General features: G+C 46.0%; 1 protein-coding gene across 1 annotated transcript in view; it reads right to left on the bottom strand.

The window, feature by feature from the left end:
• The window catches only part of URI1 (URI1 prefoldin like chaperone), a 48230-nt gene that overhangs the window by 15344 nt on the left and 6541 nt on the right, over positions 1 to 26345 (bottom strand). Inside the window, exons 2-4 of the mRNA XM_075838405.1 lie at positions 14858 to 14892; positions 14001 to 14079; positions 13189 to 13324 (exon numbers count right to left, since the gene is read on the bottom strand). Of these exons, the coding sequence (XP_075694520.1) occupies positions 13189 to 13324; positions 14001 to 14079; positions 14858 to 14892 (250 nt within the window). The remainder of the gene's footprint in view (positions 1 to 13188; positions 13325 to 14000; positions 14080 to 14857; positions 14893 to 26345) is intronic.

Here is a 26345-nt window from a genome sequence, read left to right on the forward strand (position 1 = left end):
GTTTTAAAATAGTATCTTACAATTAACCTAACAGTACGCCATAGACGGCCCATCATAATCCAACCCCAATTGTTCACAATAACGGTCTGCATCTTTAGCGAATAGAGAGGGGGGGGGGTCCTGATTGAGGATCGCCATTACCTCAAGTCTTAATGGGGCCTATGGTCAGAGATAGTAAAAAAAAAAAAAAAAATCAGACAACCCCTTTATCCAAAAACATTGCCCTTTAAGGTCACAGCAATGCATTACGCAACTCTGCGTGCGCTTAAATAACGCCAATGGTAAAACCAAAGCTCTAAGTCCCAGCGGCCGTACGTGAACCTACGGGCAACCGGGTCCTATTTACCATACAAAAAAAAATATAATGTTTAAAAATCCACTGACTGGAAGAGCGGATCTCTCCTCGGGCACCGGACAGTGATCTGCGGCGTTCAGAGAGAGACCTTCTCATCGGCTGTTTTCTTTCCCGTCTGGTGCACTAATTCCAGCCATTGTCCTACCGTATTAAGGACACTGTCCCCACGTACCCTGCGAGACTGGCATGTCACCGCTGATGACCCGCAAAAATGGACACTTCCAATATGCTGCCCCCCCCCCCTTATAAATGTCTATGTAAAAAAAAAATATATCCATATATATATCTTGCAATGGTCAAATTATGACTCCGGAAGATAAAGCTCCTTTTTTTTATTTTTGGAAATTTTTGATTTTTTTTTTCTCATAAGTCAGGCACTCAGGGCTTTTCGGTCTCGCCTCTCCTTAATTAACATTGCAAAAACCTAAGCGTTAATAATATCTGGCAGCGGAAAGCGCTCCCAAAATACACCCGACTCTGCAATCATCTCAATAAAGCCACAGCTGATTTTTTATATTTTCCGCTTCTCCTGGGCGCAGACAGCTGTTGCTGCGAGAGAAACGAACGGGTTACAATACGGGGAGAAGAAAAAAAAAAAAAAAAGAAGAAGAAGATGGCATTAACAAAATGAAAATTACGGTGTAAACAGTTCATAAAATCTCGCAGCCCTGATGTCGCTCTAGATCATTAAATTTCTGCAACAATTAGACCTTTTCTCACGGCGGCAAATTGGACCGGTTGCCATGGCAAATCCGAGCCCTTAAGTCATATATCTTTGATTGCAGAAAGGTCAGACTCAGACAGCCTAATAACTCAAGAAGCTGTTTGACAGATTTCATCGGTGCCTGGTCACATAACAGCACAAAACGGTGTCGGCAGTTGTTAAAAGCGGCGGGTCAGGGAAAAGGTTGAGGTTGTGGAATGTTTTTGCTTCACTGAACCCGGCAAGATAATGTGTCTAACCAGCTCCAGATCTGAAGAACATTATTTTAGGTAGGAGGTCAAATCAATAACTTTTTTTTTCTCTCTTATCCTCCCCCCCTCCCCCACCCCCACCCAAGACGACTGGAAAATATTACAACGGGAAAGTTGGCAACGGAGAAGTAAACATGATGGCGTGATGTTCGGGGTTTTTTTTTTTAATGTTTCTTAATTCTAATAATAATAAATTATTAATTATATTACAACCCATCCCCCTATACTAAACAAAGCCTTCACTGATGTGAACTTTTTGTCTCCCCCCCCATCATAAAAGATGTCAGAATGAGAATCAATATGTAGAGAGTAGACCTTTTTTTCTAATTGTTTTTTTTTCTTGAAAGAGGACCTGTCACTATGTCAAACTGGTTTACTCACCTGAATGGCGCGGTCTCCCCGATTCCATCGCTGTTTTTCATTTTTTCCTGGACCCTCCCGTTCCAGAGATACGGCCCACTGTTATGTTGGCTCCCTCTATGCTAATTTGCTGTAGTTACCCAACAGGGCAGGATCTACCCTCAAGATGCCTCGTGCTGATTGGTCAGCATCAGAGGCAGGGAAGCTAGCTCCGCCCTGTTGACTAACTCCAGCAAATTAGCAGAGGGGGAGCCAACATAACAGTGGGCCGTATCTCTGGAACGGGAGGGTCTAGGGGAAAGGGAAAAACATCGCTGGAATCAGGGCGACTGCGATATTCAGGTGAGTAAACCAGTTCAGTGACAGGTCCTATTTGGGGTATATTAAGGCGGAACTTTATTTTCCACAACTACTGGGAAATCGCGGTAAAAAAAAAAAAGAAATGTTAAACTTTCTGGATTTGTGTCAGTGGGGGGGGGGGGGTGACACCCACCGTAAAACCCAAGATTATACGGTTATTTTTCACTGTCACGTTGAACTGCTATATAGATTTTATCTGGCGGTGGAAATGATGAGGTGGATTTAGTGAATGATGGGGGCAGTCATACAAGTCAAGAGAAAGCAAAAGTTGATGACACTGGAGGAGTTTTAGCGCAGGTTACGGAGACTTGGGTGCAGCATCAGAAGCACTACAGGGGAGGCTCATGTGTCCATGGTGTTTATAGGGCACCGGTTTCTTCAGCCATTGTGAAAGTACAACTCCCAGCATGCTGGGAGTTGTAGTTTGTAACCAGCTGGAGAGCCACAGGTTGCAGACCACTGAACGACGCTCATTCCATTTCTGCCTCTCTAAAGCCTTCAATCTCATTCCCTAAATCCACAAATCAATGGCCAAATTGAAATATCGTTCCTCTTCCTGAGTGAGGTCGCCATCTCTCCGAAAAATTATGGTGAAATTCCTTTAAACCGCTATCCAATAACTCAGAAAGTCTGATAATCTGAACAGAACTGACCAGAAGTTGAAGAGTGAACCCAATTACGAAAAACCTAAAAAAAAGTGATTATTTTTTTTTGTGTTAATCCAACATCAATCGGACCTGCTAGATGCCGGATTACCGAATATTCTGGATTATTGGATGGCCATAGGACGGTCTATAAAAACACCAGTAATAATAGAGAACGTGCAGGAAGAAAACTCAACACTTGTCGCATCATTTCCTAATTTGTTCTTCTGCCTCCATTGCCGCACCGCGCTAGAAACACGTGCCGAATTAGCAGATTTTTCCGGATTATCCAATGTCATTTTAAAAGGAGTTTTACTGTAGCAGCAAATTTTGTTTTAAGTCTTTATTTTGGGCTTTCTGAAGCTTCTCGTCCTTTATCAATAACGTAGACGGCCGTGAAGTCTGAAGATCAGGTCAGCGCCGCCATTTATAGAGCCACGGCCCGGACAGATCGCACCGGAACGTGACCGCGTTCTATAAAAACCGCAATGCAAAAAACGACTTTAAAAGCGGAGCTTTAACAAAGACAAAATATCGGATTCCTCGCTCGGCATAAAGTCACGTCTTACAATAATTCGGCCGGCGTTCACGAAGCGCATCCCCAGCGCCGGCCTGCGACCTTGTGACATTATTATATATGGATCTTAATGAGCGGCCGCATTCTATTATTATTTTCCTTCCACCAGTGTCTTTTTTTTTTTTTTTTTTTTTTAAATCAATAAAAATTAGAGGCTACGGCAAATTTACATACGTTAAGCTCTACCCTCCCCCGCCCCTCCTTGCGGATCTTTAAAAAAATATCAATACTTGAGCTGCAGAAGCCTCGGCCTGTTCTAAACCGGGAGGTTATTAAATAGGCGTCTCGCGGCCGCGCGTCGCAGCTGACAGCTGTTTAGCATTACCATTTAACCTCTTCGTGGCTGGAGCGGCTTGTCCGGGTTGGGGGGGGGGTGTATATTTATGCAGAGGGGTTAGGTGGCTGGGAAGGGTCTGCAATGATCGCCGGGGGAATATGGTCACGTCTCGTCTTTGGTCTCCAATTAGCGGCTCGCCGTGGAGGTTTTCTCGTTATGCGTCCTCCGCGATCCGTCACGGGAAAGTCGTTGAAGAGTCATCTGCGATACTCAAGATCAAACCACAAGTGTCTGGCAGCAGCCGGGGAGTCTCACGAGCGTCGAGTGCGGGTATTAGAACGGCGAGGTTTAGTTTAACGTCCAAAAGAGCGCTGGACGCGGATAGTGGAGGACACAGTCGAGGAGGTCTCGTGCCGCCCGTAAAAACGCTGATCGATTCACGCCGGGGTTAACGGTAGCATTACCATAATCATTGGGGCTGGGTGTGGTGTGTGTGGGGGAGGGTGATCTGTAGGAAGCGCTGGTCAAATGGATCGGTTCCTGGGAAAGCTGGGTGACAGCATGGCCACTTTTACAGCGAGGACTGCCACCCAGCTTTCCTTGACTTCTGCAGAGCACACGTTACCTGTGTTGCTGCACAGATGAGCAGTCTGCCTCCAGGAAAAGTTGGGTGAAAGGTGAAGCATGCCGGAACTGTAATGGCAGCAATTCCGACGACCAGTATGGCTCCAATTCCAGGTCCAACATTGGCTGTCACCCGTGTATCACTAGGCGAGACTGCAATGACATCAATATGGACTTGGCACCCAGCTTTATTGGTAGTCACCCAGCTTTCCCAGGATCAGTTCTGAATTTACATCCCTGCGCCCTTAGAGAATAACGAAACCCTAAGAGATTTCCCACATCTCAGCCGCCCGCAGCCTTTATATGCAGCAGAATACGCCCGCCACTCACTTATACAACAAGGGGGGGGGGGGGGGTCAGTAACTTATGCAACAGGGGGATCACTAACTTATACAATCGGGGGTGGGGGGGTCACTAACTTATGCAACACAGCTTTTGGCCTCCACGCATGTTGTATATGGGACAGTGTCGCCTCGATGTTACCAGTGGTGATCGCCCCTTTATATGCCGATGTGTAAGAACCAGCGTCTCGCCCGCCGCCCGCGTGCTCTGGAGTGCGGCACCGGATGTGAGAGCAGATGCCGGACAGACACGCCATTAAAGCTACGAGGGTTTTGGCTGCTCTAGAAAGACAATTTCATAGGAGAGGTTTCCTGGCACGATCTTCCGCAATGATAAAGACAGCTATATGTGACATTCCGGGAGCGGGGGAGGGGACACGAGGGGCGGCCCCGCTCCCATCTGTGCAGCCAATGACTTGAAGGAAGTTTTTGGATTTATTTTGAATGAAATTGGTGCCAGCTGTTAATTCTGCACACACTGCAACAGCGCCACCTCTGGGAAAGGACGAGACACTGCGCCCGAGTCCTGAAAACGTTTCACATTTAGAAAATAACTTTTGACAGACGTCAATCAGGGAGGACGTTCTGCTGCAGATGCAGATGCAGCAGAGTAGAGTCTGTTATTTGGCACGTCTCATGGTAATAAGACGTCTGTGGAATCAGGACGAGGGGCAACTTATCTTATCCGCAATGTACAAACATACACTGCGTAACGGGACAGATCTGCCATTCAGGAGACTTAGGAAGTTGGATGACAACCCCTGTAGATGGTTATTGGTTGTAACCCAGCTTTCCCAGAAACTGATAACCAAGAAATAGCAGAGCAGATTTATCTGTATGTTTAAAAGCTGGACGACAACTAATATGGCCACCTATACCCACCTACAGGGGTTGTCACCCAGCTTTTTAAGACTCCTGAATAGCAAATTGTACTGCAGCAGTACATCCCTCAAAGATTTGCCATTCAGAAGTATGGGAAAGCCGAGTGACAACCCCGCCAGAAGCTGTAATGGAGGCCATATTGGTTGTCACCCAGCTTTCCCAGACACAGATATAACCATGAAACGGCTGGATCGCGTTTTTCTTGGTTTCTTCTGACGACCAGTATGGCTCCAATTCCAGCTCCAACATTGGTTGTCACCCGTGGGTCACTAGACGAGACTGCAGTGACATCAATATGGACTTGGCACCCAGCTTTCCCAGAAGCAGATCACTAAGAAAAAGCCGAATATCCGCTTCTTGTCTGTCTGACAACTTATGGAGCGCGGCTCAACTTGGGGGCTGTAACGGGGGCTATATTGGTTGTCACCCAGCTTTCCCAGACCCCTGAATGAGCTAAAGACGCATATAGGAGCAGATCATGCATCACTTCACTAGGCAGGACTGCAATATCAAACACTATTGACTTGGCACCCAGCTTTCCCGGAAGCAGGAATAGCCAAATATCCGCTTCTTGCTTCTGTCTGACAACCTAGAAAGCGTGGCTCAATGTGGTTTCCGTACTGGTAGTCACCCAGCTTTCCGAGAAACAGATTACATAGAATTTTTTACAACTTCCTTAGCAGACGACTCCGGGATTATTTTCTGCTCCTTACACCATCAACGATCGACAGTCATTAGCATCGTCGCAGGGCGTCTAAAAACGCCTTCTGGTCACTGCCCCCCCCCCCCCAACGATATCTCATTAACTCTTTCCCTGACAGATTATGGGGTTCCAGATTAAAGGCACTTGACTCTATATAAAGCCGGTAGAACTGATTTCACGGAGGATCGTAACCGCGTGTTTACCGCCACCGCCGATTACCCTTCCAAATGATTCCGGTGTCTTATATCAAATCAATGAACGGCGAGCGCCTCCAGATTCCTTATTTCAATGATCCTGATAATTTGCTCTTTTATAGAAAGGTCCCCCCTCCCCCCACATCTCGTCTCCCAATGATTTCTTTTCTTATGCTAAGCAGCTCGGAATACGTTTTTTTTTATTTCTTATGCCAGGATATTTATGCCGCCTTGTGAGATGTTATTGCTATTTTTGGTGAGTAAAAAAATCAAAGTCTTTTAAAGAACTTTAACAGCTTAATATGTGCGACGCGTTTGGAAAGCAGCAAAATGGAAAGGAGGTAATTACGACCCACCCATCCCCCACCCTTCACGTTTATTATTGCCAGGCAAGAAGAAAAAAAAAAAAAAACATAAAATAAGACAATGCGGAGATATTCGCAAACGTCTTCCAGATAGACCTGGGAATGCCAGGACGCGGCAGCCGCGATCTGTACCCGCAGCACAATCCCGGAGCGCTGCAAATAACTCGCCGACTGCGACACTTCACTGACGTCCTGACACCCGGCTCACCCTGAGCCTTATATCCCGGCTCACCCTGAGCCTTATATCCCGGCTCACCCTGAGCCTTATATCCCGGCTCACCCTGAGCCTTATATCCCGGCTCAAGACATTTCTTTGCTCTCCCCTGATTGTCTTCTATGGGGGTAATAGCCCTTCCTGCACCAAGGAACCTCCATGCTGATGGTCTCCAGACGTCTGTCAGTTGTATCTGTTTCTGGGAAAGCTGGGTGACAATCAATATGGCTGAAATGCAGGTCCCATCAGGGTGTTATTCGCTAGACTACTGATCAGCAAGTCTGCCTAGTAGTGCAGTGATATTGGAGCGGGGCAGATTTAGTATTCAGGACTGTTAGAAAGCTGGGTGACAACGGATATGACCATCATTACAGCAGTGACTGGGGTAGCCGCTTCCCAAGGGTCCTGAACAGAATCGGATTAATAGTGCAGCGGTACTGGAGAGAAGAGGGCAATCACCTCCATCGCTGTACAACTAGGAAGATTTGGGAAAGCTGGGTGACAACCGGCATGCCCATATTTGACTGGAGTAGCTACCTAGCTTTCCTGGCATCCTGAATGAAAAATCTGATTAATAGTGCAGAGATACTGGAGAGAGAATAGTGCGATTACGTCTATCACTGAACAACTAGACAGATTTGGTATTCAGTACTGTAGGAAAGTTGGGTGACAATCAATATGGCCGACATTACAGCTCCCAGTAGGGTACGGTTGCCTAGAATTCTGAGTAGTGAGTTTGCCCGGAAGCAGCAATATTAAAGAAGCAACTTTGGTATTCAGGACTGTAGGAAAGCTGGGTGACCACCATTACAGCTCTGGACTGGGTAGCCACCAAGCTTTCCTAGCATCCTGAATGAAAAATCTGATTAATAGTGCAGCGGTACATGGAGAGAAGAGGGCAATCACCTCCATTCACTGCACAACTAGGCAGATTCGGTATTCAGGGGTGTTGGAAAGCTGGGTGACAACCGATATGGCCACTACAATAGCTGCCACTGGTTTTCTAAAGCCTTGAATAACATCTGCCTGGTAGCACAGAGATATTGGAGAGGGGCAGATCTGGCGTTCAGGACTGTAGGAAAGCTGGGTGACCACTATCTTGGTTGTGTAGTACCGCAGCTCCTACTACACCCGGGGTGCGATCAGTGACGGGGTTCACCGGAAGCTTAGTCACTACATAATAAAAAGTTCTACAACTTTCTTATACAGTTTTTCAAAACCTCGCCAATTTGCTTGGCTTGCTGTCAGTGAACAGAAAAAAAATAATTTGTACATCCAGAGAAACCTGACCTAATACACCTGACAGCTGAAGGTTTGTTACAATTGTATTCAGTCTAAATAATGGTCTAGGACCAGCACAAATCTCTCTCCCATCCTTATAGTTTGTTACAATGTATCACAGCAGGAAAATGTATCAGTCGGGAGTTTGGACTTTCAAATGGATTGTGTGGACTGGATGCAACTGTAGCAAAACCGAACTTGAAAGAAATAGCAAGTATGTATGGATGTTCCCCACTTTTGGAATGTCCCCATTCACTGAAAGCAAGCAGTGTTTAGGATTTTTAATTGTCCCATATGTTTTTTTTTTTCCACATACAGGTATTTTTGGCATGGAGTTGCTCCTTAGGCAATTCACTGGCAGGTAATAGAGACGTTGATCTGTCAGACTGATGCAGGATCGGGAGCGGCCGGGAGCGCTGTATGCCGAGGTGGAAGACGACAAAGACAAACGTCGATCCCGGGAGGATTCAAACCCACAAGTCGTTCATCGCAGCAGAGAAACCAACTTGAAGCTGACTGAGGAGACGGCCGCGGGCGTCTGGGGATTGCGCTGCAGAACTGCGAATATTCTAACCCGAGGGTCCCCCGAGGAGTCTCCTGCACAATCGCCACAAACCCATTGAAGTCTCATTTTCTATTACATTGTAACTTACGGATAATCAATTGTGCTGCGAAAACGTCAGAGGCGGCGAGCGAGCGACACCTGACAGCAAGCGCCTACATCCCGCCACACGACATCAATACTGGAGGAGCACGGCACCCCAAAATCCAGACACCCCCAGCAATTACAAGTTGTGCAAAACTCCATCCTCCCTCACCCAGCTTTCCCAGAAACAGCTAGAACTATCATTCTAGGGGTCACCCAGCTTTCTCAAGTTCCTGAATACCAAATTTGCCTAGTCATATAGAGATGGGAATGCATTGTATATATTCATAGACGCAGCCCCCCCACACGACTGCACAACCAGAAAGATTTGGCATTTGGGAGTACGAGAAAGCTGGGTGTCGGCCCTTGAGAGCTGGAATAGCATCCAAACGGATTGTCACCCACCTTTCCCAAACTATGAATCTGACCAGCCATGCAGTGATATAGGAGAGCAGAATTGATCGCTGCTTAAGTAGACAGATCTTCCCATCAGAAGTCTAGGAAAGCTGGATGCCAGAGACACACCTTGTTCATATATGGCTAAACAGATTTTCCCATCAGGAGTATAGGAGAGCTGGGTGCCAGTGATGCCCCCCTCACTCCCATATGAGGGCATACTAGGCAGATTTACCAGTTAGAAGTCTTGGAAAGCTGGGTGCAAATGATGCACCCCTCACTCCCATATGACTGCATGAATACACAGAGTTACCAGTCAGGAGTCTAGGAAAGCTGGGTGCCACTGAAGCATCCCTCAATCCCATATGACTGAATACTAGGGAGATTTACCAGTCAGGAGTCTAGGAAAGCTGGGTGCCACTGATGCCTCCCTCACGCCACATGACGTCCTCTCAGACCTGGTTCGGGAGGTGTCGCTGCAGGAGGTTTTTCCGGTCGCAGTTGATTATCAGACGGTAAAGTCGCGGCCTTAAAATAAACCCTGCGTGATCGGTGACGTCCCAGTCTGACTGTAGTTGGGAGATAATCTGCGTATTCCCCGATGCCGGCGCCATCATCGCCTGAGCAGGATATAGATTGGGACGTGGAGCATTTACGCTCCTGATTAGCATCTCCCTCAATCAGCAGGGGAAGATGAAGCGCGGGGAGCGCCGTTCCCTCAGACGACTTCTCTCCGTGCTGCCGGTTATTACGGGTCATGTAAAGGGTGTGGAGACTTCTGCAGCGTCGTCTTATTGCTGAAATGTATCAAAAAAAGAGATTCAAAATACCTACCGTTTTGTGTATGCAACTCCTATGCAGAGCTATGTGTCTCCATGGTTAGACTATAAACAAACCCTGTGTAGTCCGATCCTGCAGTCACGTGTTACACTCTACAGACTGTTACATTATCAAGAAGGAGGGGGGACACATGACTGCTACCATGGAGACACACAGGTCTGCATAGGAGCTGAATACACAAAACGGTAGGAGATTTTAAATGTAGACGATTTGTAAACTTTCTTCATTTCTTTTTTTTATTTTTTATTTAGAATGCATTGGAGGGATGTTAAAAAAAATAAAAATATATAATGGTTGCAAAAGTATACATACCCCCTAACCTCTGGCAGGAAGACCACGCCCACCTCTGTGCAAGTACCACCCCCCACTCATTATTTCAAAGCAAAAACAATAAGGCCGTACCCGGTCTATCCACCATCTAGCCTGCAGGGCCCCCGTTCAATCACGCAGCAATTACTGGAGTTCCCCTTTAAGGCAATTTAACCCTATGAATAAAACATCCCAGTGAATTGAGGGTTGTCCTCTCCCTATAGAAAGGTTATCACGCCGTTTCGCGGTTGTCATCCAGCTTTCCCAGAGACAGAAAGAGCAGGGGTGGTCACCCAGCTTTTCCAGACCCCTGAATGGCAAATCAGCATTGTGTGTTGATAGGGGATTTGTTGCGCCATTTACTAAGGTCTAACATCCAAAGACTTGTCCCTGTATAAAGGGGTTTTCCAGTCATAATAAATCTATGGCCTATCCTCAGAATTGGGGATGAATACCGGTTTGGTGGGGTCTGACTCGCGACACCCCGCCGATCAGCTGCTTTAAAGGGGCCGCGGCACTCGTACGAATATTGCTCCTTAATTCCTAACCTGCTCGTCCTGTGAATCGCGGACACTTGCAGGGGAGGAGGCTGGACCGGTATGTTCAGTTTTTTGGCGCCGATTTTAACCGCGTCTGACTGAGCCAAAAAATGTTCAAAATCGCCTCCCATTGATTTCAATGGGAGGCAGAGGCGTTTTCTTTTCCTGGGGGGTTTTTAGCCGGAAAAAAAGCGGCATGTCCTTTCTTGCCGTGGCTCCGCCTCTGACCTCCCAATAAGAGCCTGAAAAAGCATTTTCCGCTGTGTTTTTTGCCTGCGGCCCTCAAAAAAAACAAAAAAACGCAGGCAGGTCAAAATCTGCCTCAAAATTCCTGAAGGAATTTTAAACCAGATTTTTTTTCTGCATACAAATTGCTCAGTGTGAACAGGGCCTAATAGTGTGAACCACAAATGTGTCAGTGATTCACAACACGAACAGATGGGGTACGAGCGATCGCGGCCCCTTTAAAACCGCTGATGGGCGGGGGTGCCAGGAGTCGGACCTGAGGAGATGTCATCAATCTCTTAGGACTGGACAACCCCTTTAGGGGTTCTGCCACAATCCACAGGAACGGGGATACATGTGTGATCGCTGGGGTCAGACCGCAGGGACCCCCAGCAATAAAGAGAACGGGGAACTGAAAGTCCTCCATGGGCATCTTGGGACCTCCGGGTTTTGTGTCCGGCAGCTCCATAGAAATGAAGCGCCGGTCACTCGTGGGCACAAGCGCGACCGGCGCGCCAATAATTTCTATGGAGCTGCCGGATGCAGAAACCGGAAGACCCAAGATGCGCCCGGAGGACTTCGTGGGCCTTTCGGTTCCCGGTTCACCTTATCGCTTGGGGTCCCAGCGATCACACATGTATCCCCGGTCCTGTGGATAGGGGATACATGCGCTTTGTGCCACAATCCCTTTAATGTAATTCTATTAATCCGGCATCTGACAGTCCAGAAATTCTGCCAGACTTGACCCAGCATTACAAATGTATCTAGAATCTCTCGGGTCTCTTTCCTTAGGTTCATAGGGAATCACAGTACTGACCAGACCGCAGTCCGAGAGCAAACACACACATATATATATATATATATAGGGGTATGAATATTGATATAGGGAACTCTCCCAGTTACACCCCATTGTAACCCCCGTCTAGCACAGCAGAATATTTGTCCTGACAAGACCGATCCCGCAGCGTACCTTCCTATTATACCAGAGAACCGCCCCGATACTGGTTAATGGGGAGATCGGAGACTGCCAGATTACATGCAGGCAAAAGGGGATACGACATGTCTATATAATGGATCGGCAGCAACCACAAAAATATATCACCCCATAGCGCACCGAGCTGGGAAAAAGGGTCACCCCAAACGGTGGCGGAAAATCTTCGAGTGAAGGCCTTACAGCGACGCATGACCGAAAGAAAACTGACGGGTGGCGATGAACTCCCGGTGACGAAGGAAAAAAATTCTACTTCCAACTCGTATTCCTATAAACAGAGGCCATAACAATCACAGCCCCGACATGAAATACTGGACAATTGTAATCTGTGCGCCAATCTCAACCCTAATAATGGGATTATATCTCCCAAGGAACCAGTGATAGACCGGAGGGTCCCGATTACACGTCCGTAAAAACGAGCGCCGATCAACTGGACAGCTGGTTGATCGGCGCTCGTTTGCTCTTTCACAAGGAGCAATGATCAGTAACGTATGGGGATGATCGCTCGTTACCCCGATCCCTCGTCCCCGTACATTTCCATCCTGTCGGCAGCGCATCGTTGTTTACACCGGGAGATGCGCAGCCGACAATGATAATATTTTATGCTGCATAAACGAGCCGATCAGACGATGAACGAGGGTTTGGCCGATCATTGGTCCGTGTAAAAGCGCCTTTACCTGCATTGATCTCGCACATGGCGTCTGACGTTATACGGTGCCACCCTGAACGGACGATGTGCCGTCCAATAGGACTGTACATACATCAGATAAGAGTAACCAGTCGCCGTATCAACCAGCGTCGCCCCAAACGTGACGACGTGCAAACTAATAGAACGGCAGAGGCAGCGATCACTGGTGTCTGATGTCACTAATATGACATCATCGGCTGCCGCTCCGGAAGGGACTGACGGGTTCTTAGACCATCCAATAATTGACAATATCTGATCATTCGGCACCGGTCGGATTATAGGGATTGGACTGTATATGGAAAGACGACGGATATTCCATGACAATCGGTATACGGTGCGGTGGCGTATGTCGGCGCTACACACAATAATTCATAACGGAGGCGCCTGTGTTTTTGTACTCACGTTTTTTTCTGTGATCCACTAAACCCATCGCCTGTTTTGCTGAACATTTGGCGAACCAGTTGTCCCCCAGTAATACGGTGACTTCATTGGTTTGGACGAGACGCCCGGGCATAAAAGCCAGAGGTCCAAAAGGGACCTGAGAAAAAAAAAAAAAAGGTTTAAAAAGATTTTTTTTTTACATTTTTAGTCTGTACAACGTAGTAAAAATAAATATAGTTGTTGGAAACCATCAAGAAGCAGGTTTGTCGTGGATGATGGATCTTTCCATTTACGGATATTATATATATATATAGTCAGAATATGTAGATATATTATTATATGAGGCACCGGCTAGGCTATTTCTATGTACATTAATTCACCTGTTAAAGGGGTTGTCAAGGATATGAAAAACATCCAAAAACAGCGCCACACCTGTCTTCAGGTTGTGTCTGGTATTGCAACTCAGCTTCAACTACTTTAATGGAGCCAGGCTGCAATACCAGACAACCCGTGGACAGGTGTGGCTCGGTTTTGGTACGATAGAAGTCGAGATTTTCTATTTATGGACAAGATGTTATTAGACCATCAGATCCACAACCCACATACGACAGAACTCCTTGGAGAATGTATTGTAAAGAAACAACCCATATAACATAAGCCTGCCATAATGGGATCCGTCAGCAACGACTACCCTACTTGATGATAGTTTCCATACTGCTTTGGGAGCAAATGCTATCCTACTTGTTGATGGTTTCCATTTGTGTGTTTTTTTTTTCTTCACTGCACTGAGAAATAAGTGAAGAGAATATAAGAATATAGGTTACAGCACCTACCATAATATCATAGGAAAGCTTATCAGGCAAGGTCCCCAACCGTTCTTGTAGCGCATCATAGTCTTTTTCTACCTTCTTCCTAGAGAAAACAGATCAGATGTGACACATGGGCTGGAAATGTGCAAAGTCTCCACCTCCCCAAAATCCTCAGACAAGTTACACTGCCCCGATATAAACCCCAGCTGTAGGGGACAGCCGAGACGGCGCGGTACATAATATAATATATATAGCTTTGTGATAATTTGATTATTTTCATTGCTCTTTTTATAATCCTCATTTTTGTTATTTTTGTGTCTATTTTGTGGTTCTTTTTATTGTTACTGTTCTTGTGATCGCTGCGGTTTTATGAGGATTATTTCTGCGATCTTCCTGGAGTATTATACAGATAGAATAAGCTGGTAGATCATCATTGTTGCATTTAGTTTCATCATACTATTATTTTTGCTGTTTTTTTTTGTTTTTTTTTTTAAATAGTAATATTTTTTTTCTCATCCATCGTCAGTATTTTTGTTATTCGGCGCTGTTCACATCAGGGTTGGGCGCCATGTCTGCTTCTCCTCTTTTCTACCCTGGAAACAAAAGGATCGGCATGCAAACAAACCAACATGCCCGATCCTTCTGTCCTGCGACATCTGCTGTTGCGGGAGAGAGACAGGAACCCCCCCCCCATACATGCGGTAATCGTCCGATCCCACTAAGTTCCGTGTAACATGGGCAGTTTTAATAAGACATTTTGTATCATTGTTGATGTTATTCCCATTACAATGGGAGATATAGATATTGTGAGAACTAGTGACGTCATATCCCCCCCCCCCCCACATCATATACCGCGTATACGTGAGGAGTATGTCACTTACCAGTGCTGGAGATTCTCCTGGCAGCCGCTGACCACCTGTCAAAAACCAAGAAAAAGTAACGGGTCAAAACTGTGCAAGACGTAATATCAATACATCAGCAACGTGCACGGGGGAGGGGCGGGCGATCGCACGGAGCAGGTAAATACCTGTATCTGTCAAAATAAAAGCTGCAGAACATTTGTTTTCAGAACAGTTTATCTGCATAGTGGAGGGGGAATAAATAATACAATATATAATAATAAATAATAATAAAAGTAACAAAATAAAACAAAAAATTAATAAAAATAGTGACAATAAAAATAAATAGTAATACAAAATAAAGTAAATAATAAAAAAAGTAATAAAAAGAATACAAAAAAGTGACGAAAATACAAAAAAGTGACAATAAAAATTGTGTGCTAAAAAAATATATAAATAATTATAGGGCTCAGCAAGCAGTGATATTACTCCTTAGGCGGTTTTCACACATCTCGGTCAATTCACTTTTTTTTTTTTTTGTGCGTAGCTTTTGCAAAATCATAGCAAAACTGCAACAAAATAAAAAATCTAAATATTGAACACAGCTTTAGACGCTGTTCACACCTGCATTAACGCCTCCGTCCCGTGCATCGCTATTTTTACCATCAAAACGACGGACGCCACAATCGGCCAGGCTCCATTTTAAGTCGATGGGTTCATCGGGTGCCGGTGGCATTCGTCATATGATGGATCCACTAAAGCGTTGTGGTTTCCGTTTATAGTAAGCAGACTTATACTTTGGCGCGGGCATATAATAATATTAATATATTTTTAATGTTCTTGTAAATAAAAGCGAGCAAAATTAAAAATAAAATCATAAAAGGTTAACTCTGTTATTAAAATCGAAAAAAATAAAAAAAGGCGGCATCGTATAAATATTAGCGGCGGTGGCCCTATTAGAGTGACATACGGCCTAATTACATCTTTATAGAGGAGATTCCAGATAAACACTTCCAAACAAATGAATATAATATCTGCAGCGAATGAGACTGCGCCTCCAAAAACACCAGGGCGGGGGAGGGGAGAGCTCATCTCATCTCCAAACTTTACAGCAACTGAAGTAATCTTTCTCCAAGATGTAGGAACCTTTATCTTATCTGCAAATTGCCCAATGACCCCAAAAACTTCCCTCCCTGTAGATAGTGCCCATATAGATCGTGCCATTTCCCACATAGACAGTGCCAACCTATAAAGTGCCACCCCCCTGTAGATAGCGCCATAGCACACTGGCCAGGGATTCCGCGCCTGGAGGAGCCCCCGACGTCCATATATGGACAGTGACATCAATGGCTTTCCTGAGACAGGAGTCCCCCGGCCAGAGAGCTTGCAATGCTCTGAACGGGGACTCCTTAGTTGAAAGCCCCAGACATCACTGTCCATATATGGAGTGTGAGGTCACAAGCTTCCCTGGGCTCAGAACTTAAAGTAGCACTGTGCCCAGGGAGTCCCCACGTGAATGCCAGGATCAGCTTTTAACAGCCGTCACAAGGATTGATTTCTGAAAAGCGGCAGTTAAAAACTCATCCATCGACTCTTATGACGGTCCATGAAAACGGCCAAAGATTGAACATGTTCTATTTTTTGACATCCAGTATTCACAGGCGGTTAAAAACTGCAGTGTGAATACACCTGTAGGACTTCATTGCTCTGAAGACGGGCGTTAATAAAAAAAAACAGTGCCACCATGCTCAAGGCATGTAATCGTACCGCGACATTACAATAATCTGGCATCTATGACAGGTAGCGTCAAGTTTTCCAGCTTATTGGACATTTCCATACCAAAACTTTAGTCTAAAAAATAAGAAGGAAACCTGAATCTAAAAATGTAGGCTCCCGATCCTTCAGAGCCACATGCTGTGATAACGGGAGTGCGGTGGTTAACGCCGGTTTCCTGGGGGACCCTGGGTTTGAATCGGAGAAGTAACCACGCCTGCCTGGAGTTTGTGGGTCTCGTCCGCGGACTTCAGTTTCTTTCCACATTCCAAAAACCATATTGACCAGTCGCCTTCCTACTACGAGTAAGATAAAGAAATTAGATTGTAAGCTCCAGGGGACAGGGACTGATGAGAATGATTACTGTTATGTGTAATATGATGGCGCTATATAAATAACCGGCCTCTACATCCATGTTTGGGCAATTATCGGACTAGCGGAAGTTCTAGATCGTTGGATGATCGACGATTAAAGGGCAAGATCCATTAGAACTGGATTTATTTGGGAGCTACCTACTAACAAGCGAAGGTGACCACGCTCGTCTATCGCACCCCCATGTACCCCGGCATTGGTCATCTTCTACATCACAGGTGCTGATCTGTACATAGGACCCCCAGACCTTACACCGTGCAGTAGGACACGCCCGCTAGTCCTTTGTAGGGTTTTTAATAACCCCCCCCCCCACCAACAAATTTACAGAAATGTTTGGAGTTTTCTGAACAGATCGGAAACTTTACAATTTCTACTTTGCAAAGGGAAAAAAATAAGTCGCCATTCTTCAGGGGAATGATCCATATGTGACAGCGGCGCGCTGTGCCGCGCTCCGGCCATAAATTTGCGTTGATCTTTGAAGCTGCCATTTGACTCCAGCACAAAACAATGCTCCGGTGCCCGTTTCACGTCGCAGAGCTGAGATTTATGTACGGCTGGCACAACATCTGCCGCATCCGAGAAGGTACACAATGCCGCCACAGCTAAGCAAACACCTGCCCGCCTCCTACAGCGGAGCCGGAATGATGCGCGGAGATGTCGAGGGGGGGGGGCAGGACTTTGTGTGATAAGAAGTCGCCCCTATGTGAAATATTGCGCTCTGATGAGGGGAATACAACCTTAAAGTAATCAGGCTGCGGCGGGCACCTGTGTACGGGATGGTGTATTCATCCATAAAAAATGGCGGCCGCTGGAGATTGATGCATGCCGCCGCTTATTGATAAGCGGCTTATTCCAATGTATATATCATGGCAGCAGCAAGAAGAGAGAGACATGGGGAACAGGGGCAGAGAGACAGCGGCACATCACAGATGCCAACCAAACCGTTCTCTCACCCGCCTCCCACATACACTCTCAAGGACTCAGAGAACACCCCGGGCGGCAGCGCCCCCCCCAGGAGAACAAAGGATCGGCGGGCTGAAATCCAACACGTCCGGTCCATGTTTCCTCCGAAAGCAGCGGTCAGAGAACAAGTCACGATGCCCCGTATATAATATATGGTCTAATGTCAGCTGAGAGATTAACCCCTTAGTGACCACCGATACACTTTATAAGGCGGTCACTAACGGACCTTAGGCTAGGACGCCGCCTATTCATGGTGGCCTAGTCTAAGACATGGACGGGTGTCCCGCGCAGACGGGAGTGGGAAAACCGCATGCGTGATTTGATACGGTTTTCAGCCGCGGGCCAAAAATAGCGGTAAAACCACACCGTGTGAATACACCCTAACGGTAGCGATTGAAGTTTCCGTTGAGCGCAACTTTTTAACCCCTTAGATGCCGCGGTCAATATCGACTACGGCAGTGGTTTAGAGAGGGAGAGGGCTTCCTCTGTCACCCATCGGCGGCCCGCAAATAAGATCGTGGGCCGCCATTGTAGCCGGGGGCCTAACAAAGGCTCCGAGACCTGCCCTGACTATACACCTATGAGGCCGTGCCAGGGGCATGGATCAGTGTTACACTAGTCTAAGTGTCCCAAAGCATAATATCTGCGATCAAAAGATCGCAAAGTGAAGTCCCCTACTGGGACAAAAAAAAAAATGTAATTAATTTATGTCAAATAAAAATTTATAAAAGGTGCACAGAAAATTAAAACACTATTTTTTCCCCATAAAAAGTGGTTTTATTTAGTAAAAGTGTAAAAAATAAATAAAATAAAAAAACATCTATGGTATCGCCGCAATCGTAAGGACCCAAAAAATAAAGTTAAGGCCAAGTTCACACTGGCGTTACGATCAGTTTACCTCTTTTCCGTCACAGGAAGAGCGGATCGATACAGTAAACGGAACGCAACGGTTCCGTTAGAATTGCTATGGATTTCAATGCTGATTCTTTTGTATCGGTTGCTTTCCGTTGGTCGCCGTTCGCTAGGTTTCCGTTTTTTTTTTTTGAATAGAAACAAATGTGCAGTCTGCAGAACTCTTGTTTCCGTTAAAAAAACCTGAAACCTAGCGAACGGCGACAAACGGAAAGCAGATACAAAAGAATCACCATTGAAATCAATAGCAATTCTAACGGAACCGTTGCGTTTCGTTTACTGTATCGATCCGCTCTTCCTGTGACGGAGAAGAGGTAAACTGATTTTAACGCCAGTGCGAAAGAAGCCTAACAAAATACGTTATTTAAACCGCAAATTGAACACCGTAAACAAAAAAACGGCGGAATTACTATTTTTTCCGTTGCCCCCAAATAATTTAAGTTAATCAATAATCCCATTTACTACAAAATGGCACTAATGAAAACGACGCCTCGTGCAGCAAAAAACAAGCGGACACTTGGCGACCTCGAAGGAAAAATAGAAAAAAGTTGCGGCTCTGGGAGCGCAGCGATGCAGAAACCAATCATTTTAGTTAAAAAGGGTTTATCATGCAACACTATTAAAACAGAAAAACCCTCTACATCTCCGCGGCATCGCAGCAATCGTATCGCAGAATAAAAGGGAACATGTTACTTACGCAACCGTTAACGGCGTAAATTTAGAACGGACAGAACAATGGCGGAATTGCAGGTTTTTTTTCTATTCCCCCCCCCCCCCCTGAGCGTTTCTTTATTAAGTGCCATCGGCAGGATCAGGCTTCACACTGACAGCCCGAAACCGTACTACGGCGAAGAGCGGAAATAAATTCCCTGTAACAAAAAACTCTGAACACAGTTGTCATATTGTGCGCAGCGTTCCCGAATACAGAAGCTACTACTTCTGTATTCGGGTGATTGCTAGGGAACCCCCGTGATGTCAGTAATGATGTCACAGGGATTCCCTGTACAGAGGGAGGATGGAGGGATGCAAAGACGATGCCATCTGTGACATTGTTTCATACAATGGCGGAACTACCGCTATAGCAGCCATAGTGGCGTGAGGTGGCCCGTGCCACGGCTGCATCCTTAGGACACAAATACAGTTGAATATTATGGCGGAGCAGGGAGCTAGCTCCCTGCTCTGTCTTTCACTAGGCTACAGGCCACGTTAGGCCTGCAACCTGTAAAGCGCCGGGACAAGATCCCTGCAGGAGCGATGACGTGACCGGATCACGCAAGGGTTCAGTCTCAGCGTCCCATAGGCTGCTCAACAGGTTTAGGAGCAGCTCCGTTCATTGTGGGAACGGGCTAGGGGAGTACAATTTTTGTTTCGGGGGCTGTGTGTGGCATTACCTACAAGGGGGGCTGTGTGTCAATATCTACGGTGGGTTGTGGGATCAATATTAATGGGGATCTGATAATATAGGGGGTAGATCTACAACTTGGCCGAGCTGTATTTTCTCATTGCACATAAAACTGATAAATGTTCATTGTCGGGTTGACCCCCAGCCACCAATTTTAGTCTGTTCTATCCCGGCCCCATGTGATGATTATCCCTCATGTCCAGAGGCTGCGACTAAAGCTCGGGGAGGTAAATCGTCCTCGGCGCTATAGCGGCATCATACGTTACGCAACGTACATATCGGACATCGCTGTGTGCGGGACAATTGGTGGATTCATTTTCGGGGTAAATATCAGATGATCTCCTATACACGGTCGGACATGCGTAGCGGGATCAGTTAGGCACGTGTAGATCTGCGTCATGTCTGGGGGGGGCGCTGTATACACGGTCGGACATGCGTAGCGGGATCAGTTAGGCACATGTAGATCTGCGTCATGTCTGGGGGGGGGCGCTGTATACACGGTCGGACATGCGTAGCGGGATCAGTTAGGCACGTGTAGATCTGCGTCATGTCTGGGGGGGGCGCTGTATACACGGTCGGACATGCGTAGCGGGATCAGTTAGGCACATGTAGATCTGCGTCATGTCTGGGGGGGGAGGGCGCTGTATACACGGTCGGACATGCGTAGCGGGATCAGTTAGGCACATGTAGATCTGCGTCATGTCTGGGGGGGGGGCGCTGTATACACGGTCGGACATGCGTAGCGGGATCAGTTAGGCACATGTAGATCTGCGTCATGTCTGGGGGGGGGGGCGCTGTATACACGGTCGGACATGCGTAGCGGGATCAGTTAGGCACGTGTAGATCTGCGTCATGTCTGGGGGGGGCGCTGTATACACGGTTCATACATTCGGCACATACATTGCACACGGCCGCCAGCTCATGCGTGAGGCCACGTCTCCAGTCTCGCGTCTCGGAGAGCAGCGCATTCATTAACCTCGACATGATAATCCTTTCACGGCTGCATATTAACTAGTTACATATTCATAATCATTTACATTATTTAAAGGGCCGTCTATGAGATTCGCTCGACTATATCCATTAACTGCGGTGATAAAGGTTACAGAAGATATTTTACTTAATGTTTCCAAGACGCTACTTTAATTAGCAAATATGCAAATGAAGCATATTTTTTGACAGATAGGGCCGATGCCACCAGTTCAGATGTTCCTTCTAAAAGCCGCACAAATAAAGCATTGGATGAGTCTCGTATTCCGGGCACATATTAGACGACCGCTCCTAATCCTCGAGTCCTTTCCCTGAACTTACACCGCGAGTCCTTTCCAGTGAACTTACACCGCGGCCCCCGGGACCTCCAGTGAACTTACACCGCGGCCCCAGGGACCTCCAGTGAACTTACACCGCGGCCCCCGGGACCTCCAGTGAACTTACACCGCGGCCCCCGGGACCTCCAGTGAACTTACACCGCGGCCATAAAGAAGCCCCTGGACGATTCAACCGAGCGCCTCAGACCGATAATAGCTGCGTCTATGGGGTCATAGCCATGGATTAACCCTTGGGTCCTGGGACTTCCCTTCTCAGGATTGGTAGGTTCCCGGGGACCAGATCCCGATTGATCGATACTTTTTGATCGCTCAATTTTTTTTAAAGGGAAAAATCACTTTAATGAATATACAAGGGAACTGCATAACTAGCGATTCCTCAATACAATCCTATGATGTAAGAGCAGTCTATGTAAGAGGGGGTGATCTGGTAACTTTGCAGGGGGCATATCACGCTCAGGTGCCATCCGCAGATCACAGGCGCCACTGACGGCAGTCTGTACTCTGGATGGACTTGATTGAAGAAGCTGCTGTATACCACGAACCAGCCGCCGCGAGAATTACAGTCACAGATCAGAGGCTGCCATAGACCACGTCTGTATTCTGGTCTGGACATTCTCGCTCATTACTCGGAGTCTTCCTCATCTTCTGCACATATAAAGGGACACTAAACCTACAGTCTATCGTATCTGCATTTGCAGAATATGGTCTATTGTTCCCCGTTATCAGCCATATTTGAGACTGGCATCTGTGTGTGACTGCACTTTCATGGTATGTTCACACGGCTTTTTTTCGGGCCGTAAAATCGGCAGCAGAACGCCTCCAAACATCTGCCCATTGATTTCAATGGGAAAAATTGCGTTCTGATCAGACGAGCCGCGTAAAAAAAAAAAAAAAACGTGAAAAACAGCCGCGTAAAAAAAAACGCCCGCGAGAAGGAAGTGCATGTCTCTTCTTGAGCTGTTTTTGGAGCAGTTTTTCATGGGCTATAGAAAAACAGCTCCAAAAACAGCTGGAAAAAACACGACTTTGAATAAGAAACGGTTTACTGGCCCTTTAAGAGAATAGCTGTAAGCATGAAGTCGTCATCAGATCTTGTATTAAATAAAGAAAACGAGACACGCGCCAAAAACGACGTCCGTCTCACTTCTCAAAGTCACCCTGACCTCTGCGGCAACATTAATTTAAGGTAAAAATATCGTTAACTGATCGACCGGCAAGGCAGGGGTTAATTCAATCCAGCAGCGCTGTCCAAATCCAATCCTGACAAGTCCATCTTCTCAGGGGGCGAAACTTTCGGAAACCCTATCCTGAGCAATAAGTACGAGAAAAGATAATTGATTGTCTTGTTAATTAGAAAAATTAGGAATCATCGTCAGGTCAGCGCCCCCGGAGAACGAAGCCGGACAAGACAGGAGGGAAAAAAAAACCAAATGGCTTTAAAACGCGATTACCAGCGCAGTCTATAGTGCGGTCATTCATCTTCCCGGTACCAACGCCACAATTATCAAGCGGCACCTGGGCCCGAGCGTCAAAAATCTCGGTACGCAACCAGATGATCCAGATGCATTACCGCAGCTGGCCACCAGGGGGAAGCAGCGATTACTCTAACCGGTTAAGGACTAGGCTGTTTTACAGCTAAATGACCAGAGCAAATTTCACAATTTTGCTATGCGCTTCTTTACATGACTATAACTCAGCAGGTGAATAAAGTTCATCTTTGAATTTTACACTCTTTTTAAAAGGACAGATAGGGCTTTGTTTTAGTGGCATTTGTCAGTATATATCATTTTTTTTTTTTTCACTAAAGTGGGCAAAATTGGAAAAAAATGCAAGAATTTAACAATTGCGTCGGTTTATGCTACCATTTTTCACACACGGTATGAACCACGGCCAAAATTAATCTCCTTTCACATTCTTCCACTTCTCCCGTGCATGGGGATACCAAATATGTGAGCCTTATTCACTGTGCGGGCATGTGCCAGGGCTTGGCATAAAAGGAGGCTTTTTGGCCTTTTCGGTCCAGGAATTTTGCATTTGATTTTAGAGCCGCATACTGTTTTCTGGGGGGCCTAATGCTGCTGAAACATTAGAAACACCCCATAAATGACTTCATTCACACAAGCAGACCCCACAAGGTTTCCTTCAAGGGGTTTATCATATTTTTAGACAGTCCAGTTTTCTTCTGAAAGTTTCTTGAATAAGATGGATCAAAATAAAATTACCAATTTTTTAGCAAATGCGTCAGTTTATACCAGCATTTTTCACACACGGCTTAGACCACGGCCAAAATTAATCTCCGTTCACATTCTGCCACTTCTCCCGTGCACGGGGATACCAAATATGTGTGCCTTATTTATCACATAGAGATGTAGGAGGGCGGACGATAGAAGAAGATTATTTCACAAATCGCTTTTTTTCAAAGCTGGTTTTACAAAACTCAACAGAGTTTCTATAACACTTCCAAAATATCTGCTCTTGAAGCAGAAATCCCAAAATATTCATCTAGGGGTATAATGGGAATTTATTTTTGGGGGTTTTCTAAAATAAGAAATTTCAGGTTAATGCAAATGGAGCTCTCCAGCAGATGAACTTTAGAAAACATCAAACATGACATCCACCCCCCACCCATTCCCTCCCTCACCCTTGGAGTAAAATCAGGGGAAAAATAAAAACGTAATGTAGGGCAAATATATTTTCAACAAATTAACTAAAATCTAATAATTCAGAACAGTGTGGTATTTTTTAAAACATGGCTCAATGCACAGGCCTGGTTGCGAGGGACATGAGGGACAGAAATATCGGGAATCTTTGCGGTGCCCGTCTTTTCTGCAGACGCGGCACTTTTTCTGGGGGTTGCTTCTGGTTGCTGTTGGGGGAATCCGACTGATGAAGTGTCTTTCAGTCAGTCGCGTGACATCCTCAGACTGGGGGCATTCTCGGGTGTCCTGAACATCAAAAATGAGGCCTTCAATAATTTTCTCCTGGAAATCCAGGTATGTGTCTCTGCCTCTGTTTTTTTTATACAGCACAAATGAGTTGTGGATGGCCACCTGTAACAGATAAATGGCCATTTTTTTGTACCAGGTTTTAGTTTTGCGTTTTACTAAATAGGGCTGTAAAACCTGGTCGCTTAAATCCACCCCCCCCCATGTACTTGTTATATTCGGACACGCTCACTGGTTTGTGCTTGTCCGATGTTGCCCCTCTTTCCCTCACTGCCACTGTTCCTGCGGTATGAATCGTGCTTAGCACATACACATCTTTGCGATCCCTGAACTTGACCGCCAGCAATTCTTCAGATGCATAAGCACAGGAGTCCCCCTTTACCATGCGCTTCCCCACTAATTGCTGTGGAAAACCAATTCTGTTTTTGTGCATGGTACCACATGCCCCAGTCCTTGCAGCATGCAAATGCCTAAACAGGGGCACACTGGAATAAAAATTATCACAGTACAGGTGGTACCCTTTGTGAAGCAGAGGCTGCATTATCTCCCACACAATCTTACTGCTGGTGGAAAGATCAGGGGGGCATCCAGGAACATTTATTGTGCGGTCCCGCCCTTCATAAATCCTGAAGGCGGTGGTATATCCTGACCCGCTTTCACACAATTTGTAGAGCTTAACGCCATATCTTGCCCTTTTGGAAGGTAGATATTGGCGAAAGCTAAGTCTGCCATGAAAGTTGAGGAGGGATTCGTCCACACTTACATTCTGCTCAGGGGTGTAGAGTTGCAGAAATAAATTGTTCAGGGAATTTATTAGCGGTCTTATTTTGAACAACCGATCCCGGTTTGCATCGGTACTTGGGGGGGCCTGTGCGTTGTCATTGAAGTGGAGGAACCTCATTATTGTCTCATAACGAGACCTGGGCATTACTGCAGAATATACTGGGGTGGCTTGGGCGGGTCTTGTTGACCAGTAAGACCTAATGGAGGGCTTTTTGACAATACCCATATTTAGGGTGAGCCCCAAAAAAAAATTTAATTCCTGCAAATTGGTGGGCGTCCAATCTCTGGCATGGGTGGATGAAGGTTTCTGCCTTATATATTGCGTGGCATATAAATTTGTTTCGTGGACAATCTGATTTAGGATGTCGTCCGTTATAAATAAATGGAAGTAATCCATTTGGACAAAATTTGTATTGTCCACGGTTATGCCAGGAGTGGCCGTAAATCCGTGGATTCTAGGCCCAAAAGATGGGGCAGGTGCCCATACAAGAGCCTGGACTGGAGGGACCAGGCTGTCCCGTGCTACAGCGCTACTTGGCCCTGCGCTTTCAAGTTCTGCAGTTTCAACTGCATCAGGGACAACGTCCCCTGAAGATGAACCTGAAGTGACGCTGTCATCGTCACTACCTAAAACAGGTTCCATCTCGGACGCCATCTCTGATGCGGTCTCCGACTCAGACCACAGCATGGCGTATGCCTCCTCGGCGCTAAACAACTTCCTCGCCATAACGTAACTAACACTAACACTAACTAAACAAATTTTTTATTTTTTTTTTTTTTTTTATAAAACACACAAACTAACTGCTATATATATCTACACTACCGCTAACAAAAAAATAAACCGCTATTGCTATATATATTATATATATGTGGATATATATATAATTATATACTCCCTACCTGCCTATTCTAATAGAATAAAAGAAAGAAAGGTAGATAGATAGAAAAAAAGATAGATGGATAGATAGATTGTATAGATAGATAGAAATCTATCTATACAGAGAATGTTTTAGTGTAACTGTATTTTTTGTGTAACTGTAACTGTAATCTTCTGG

The sequence above is a fragment of the Rhinoderma darwinii genome, chromosome 9 (genome assembly GCF_050947455.1).
Source record: "Rhinoderma darwinii isolate aRhiDar2 chromosome 9, aRhiDar2.hap1, whole genome shotgun sequence".
NCBI lineage: Eukaryota > Metazoa > Chordata > Amphibia > Anura > Rhinodermatidae > Rhinoderma > Rhinoderma darwinii.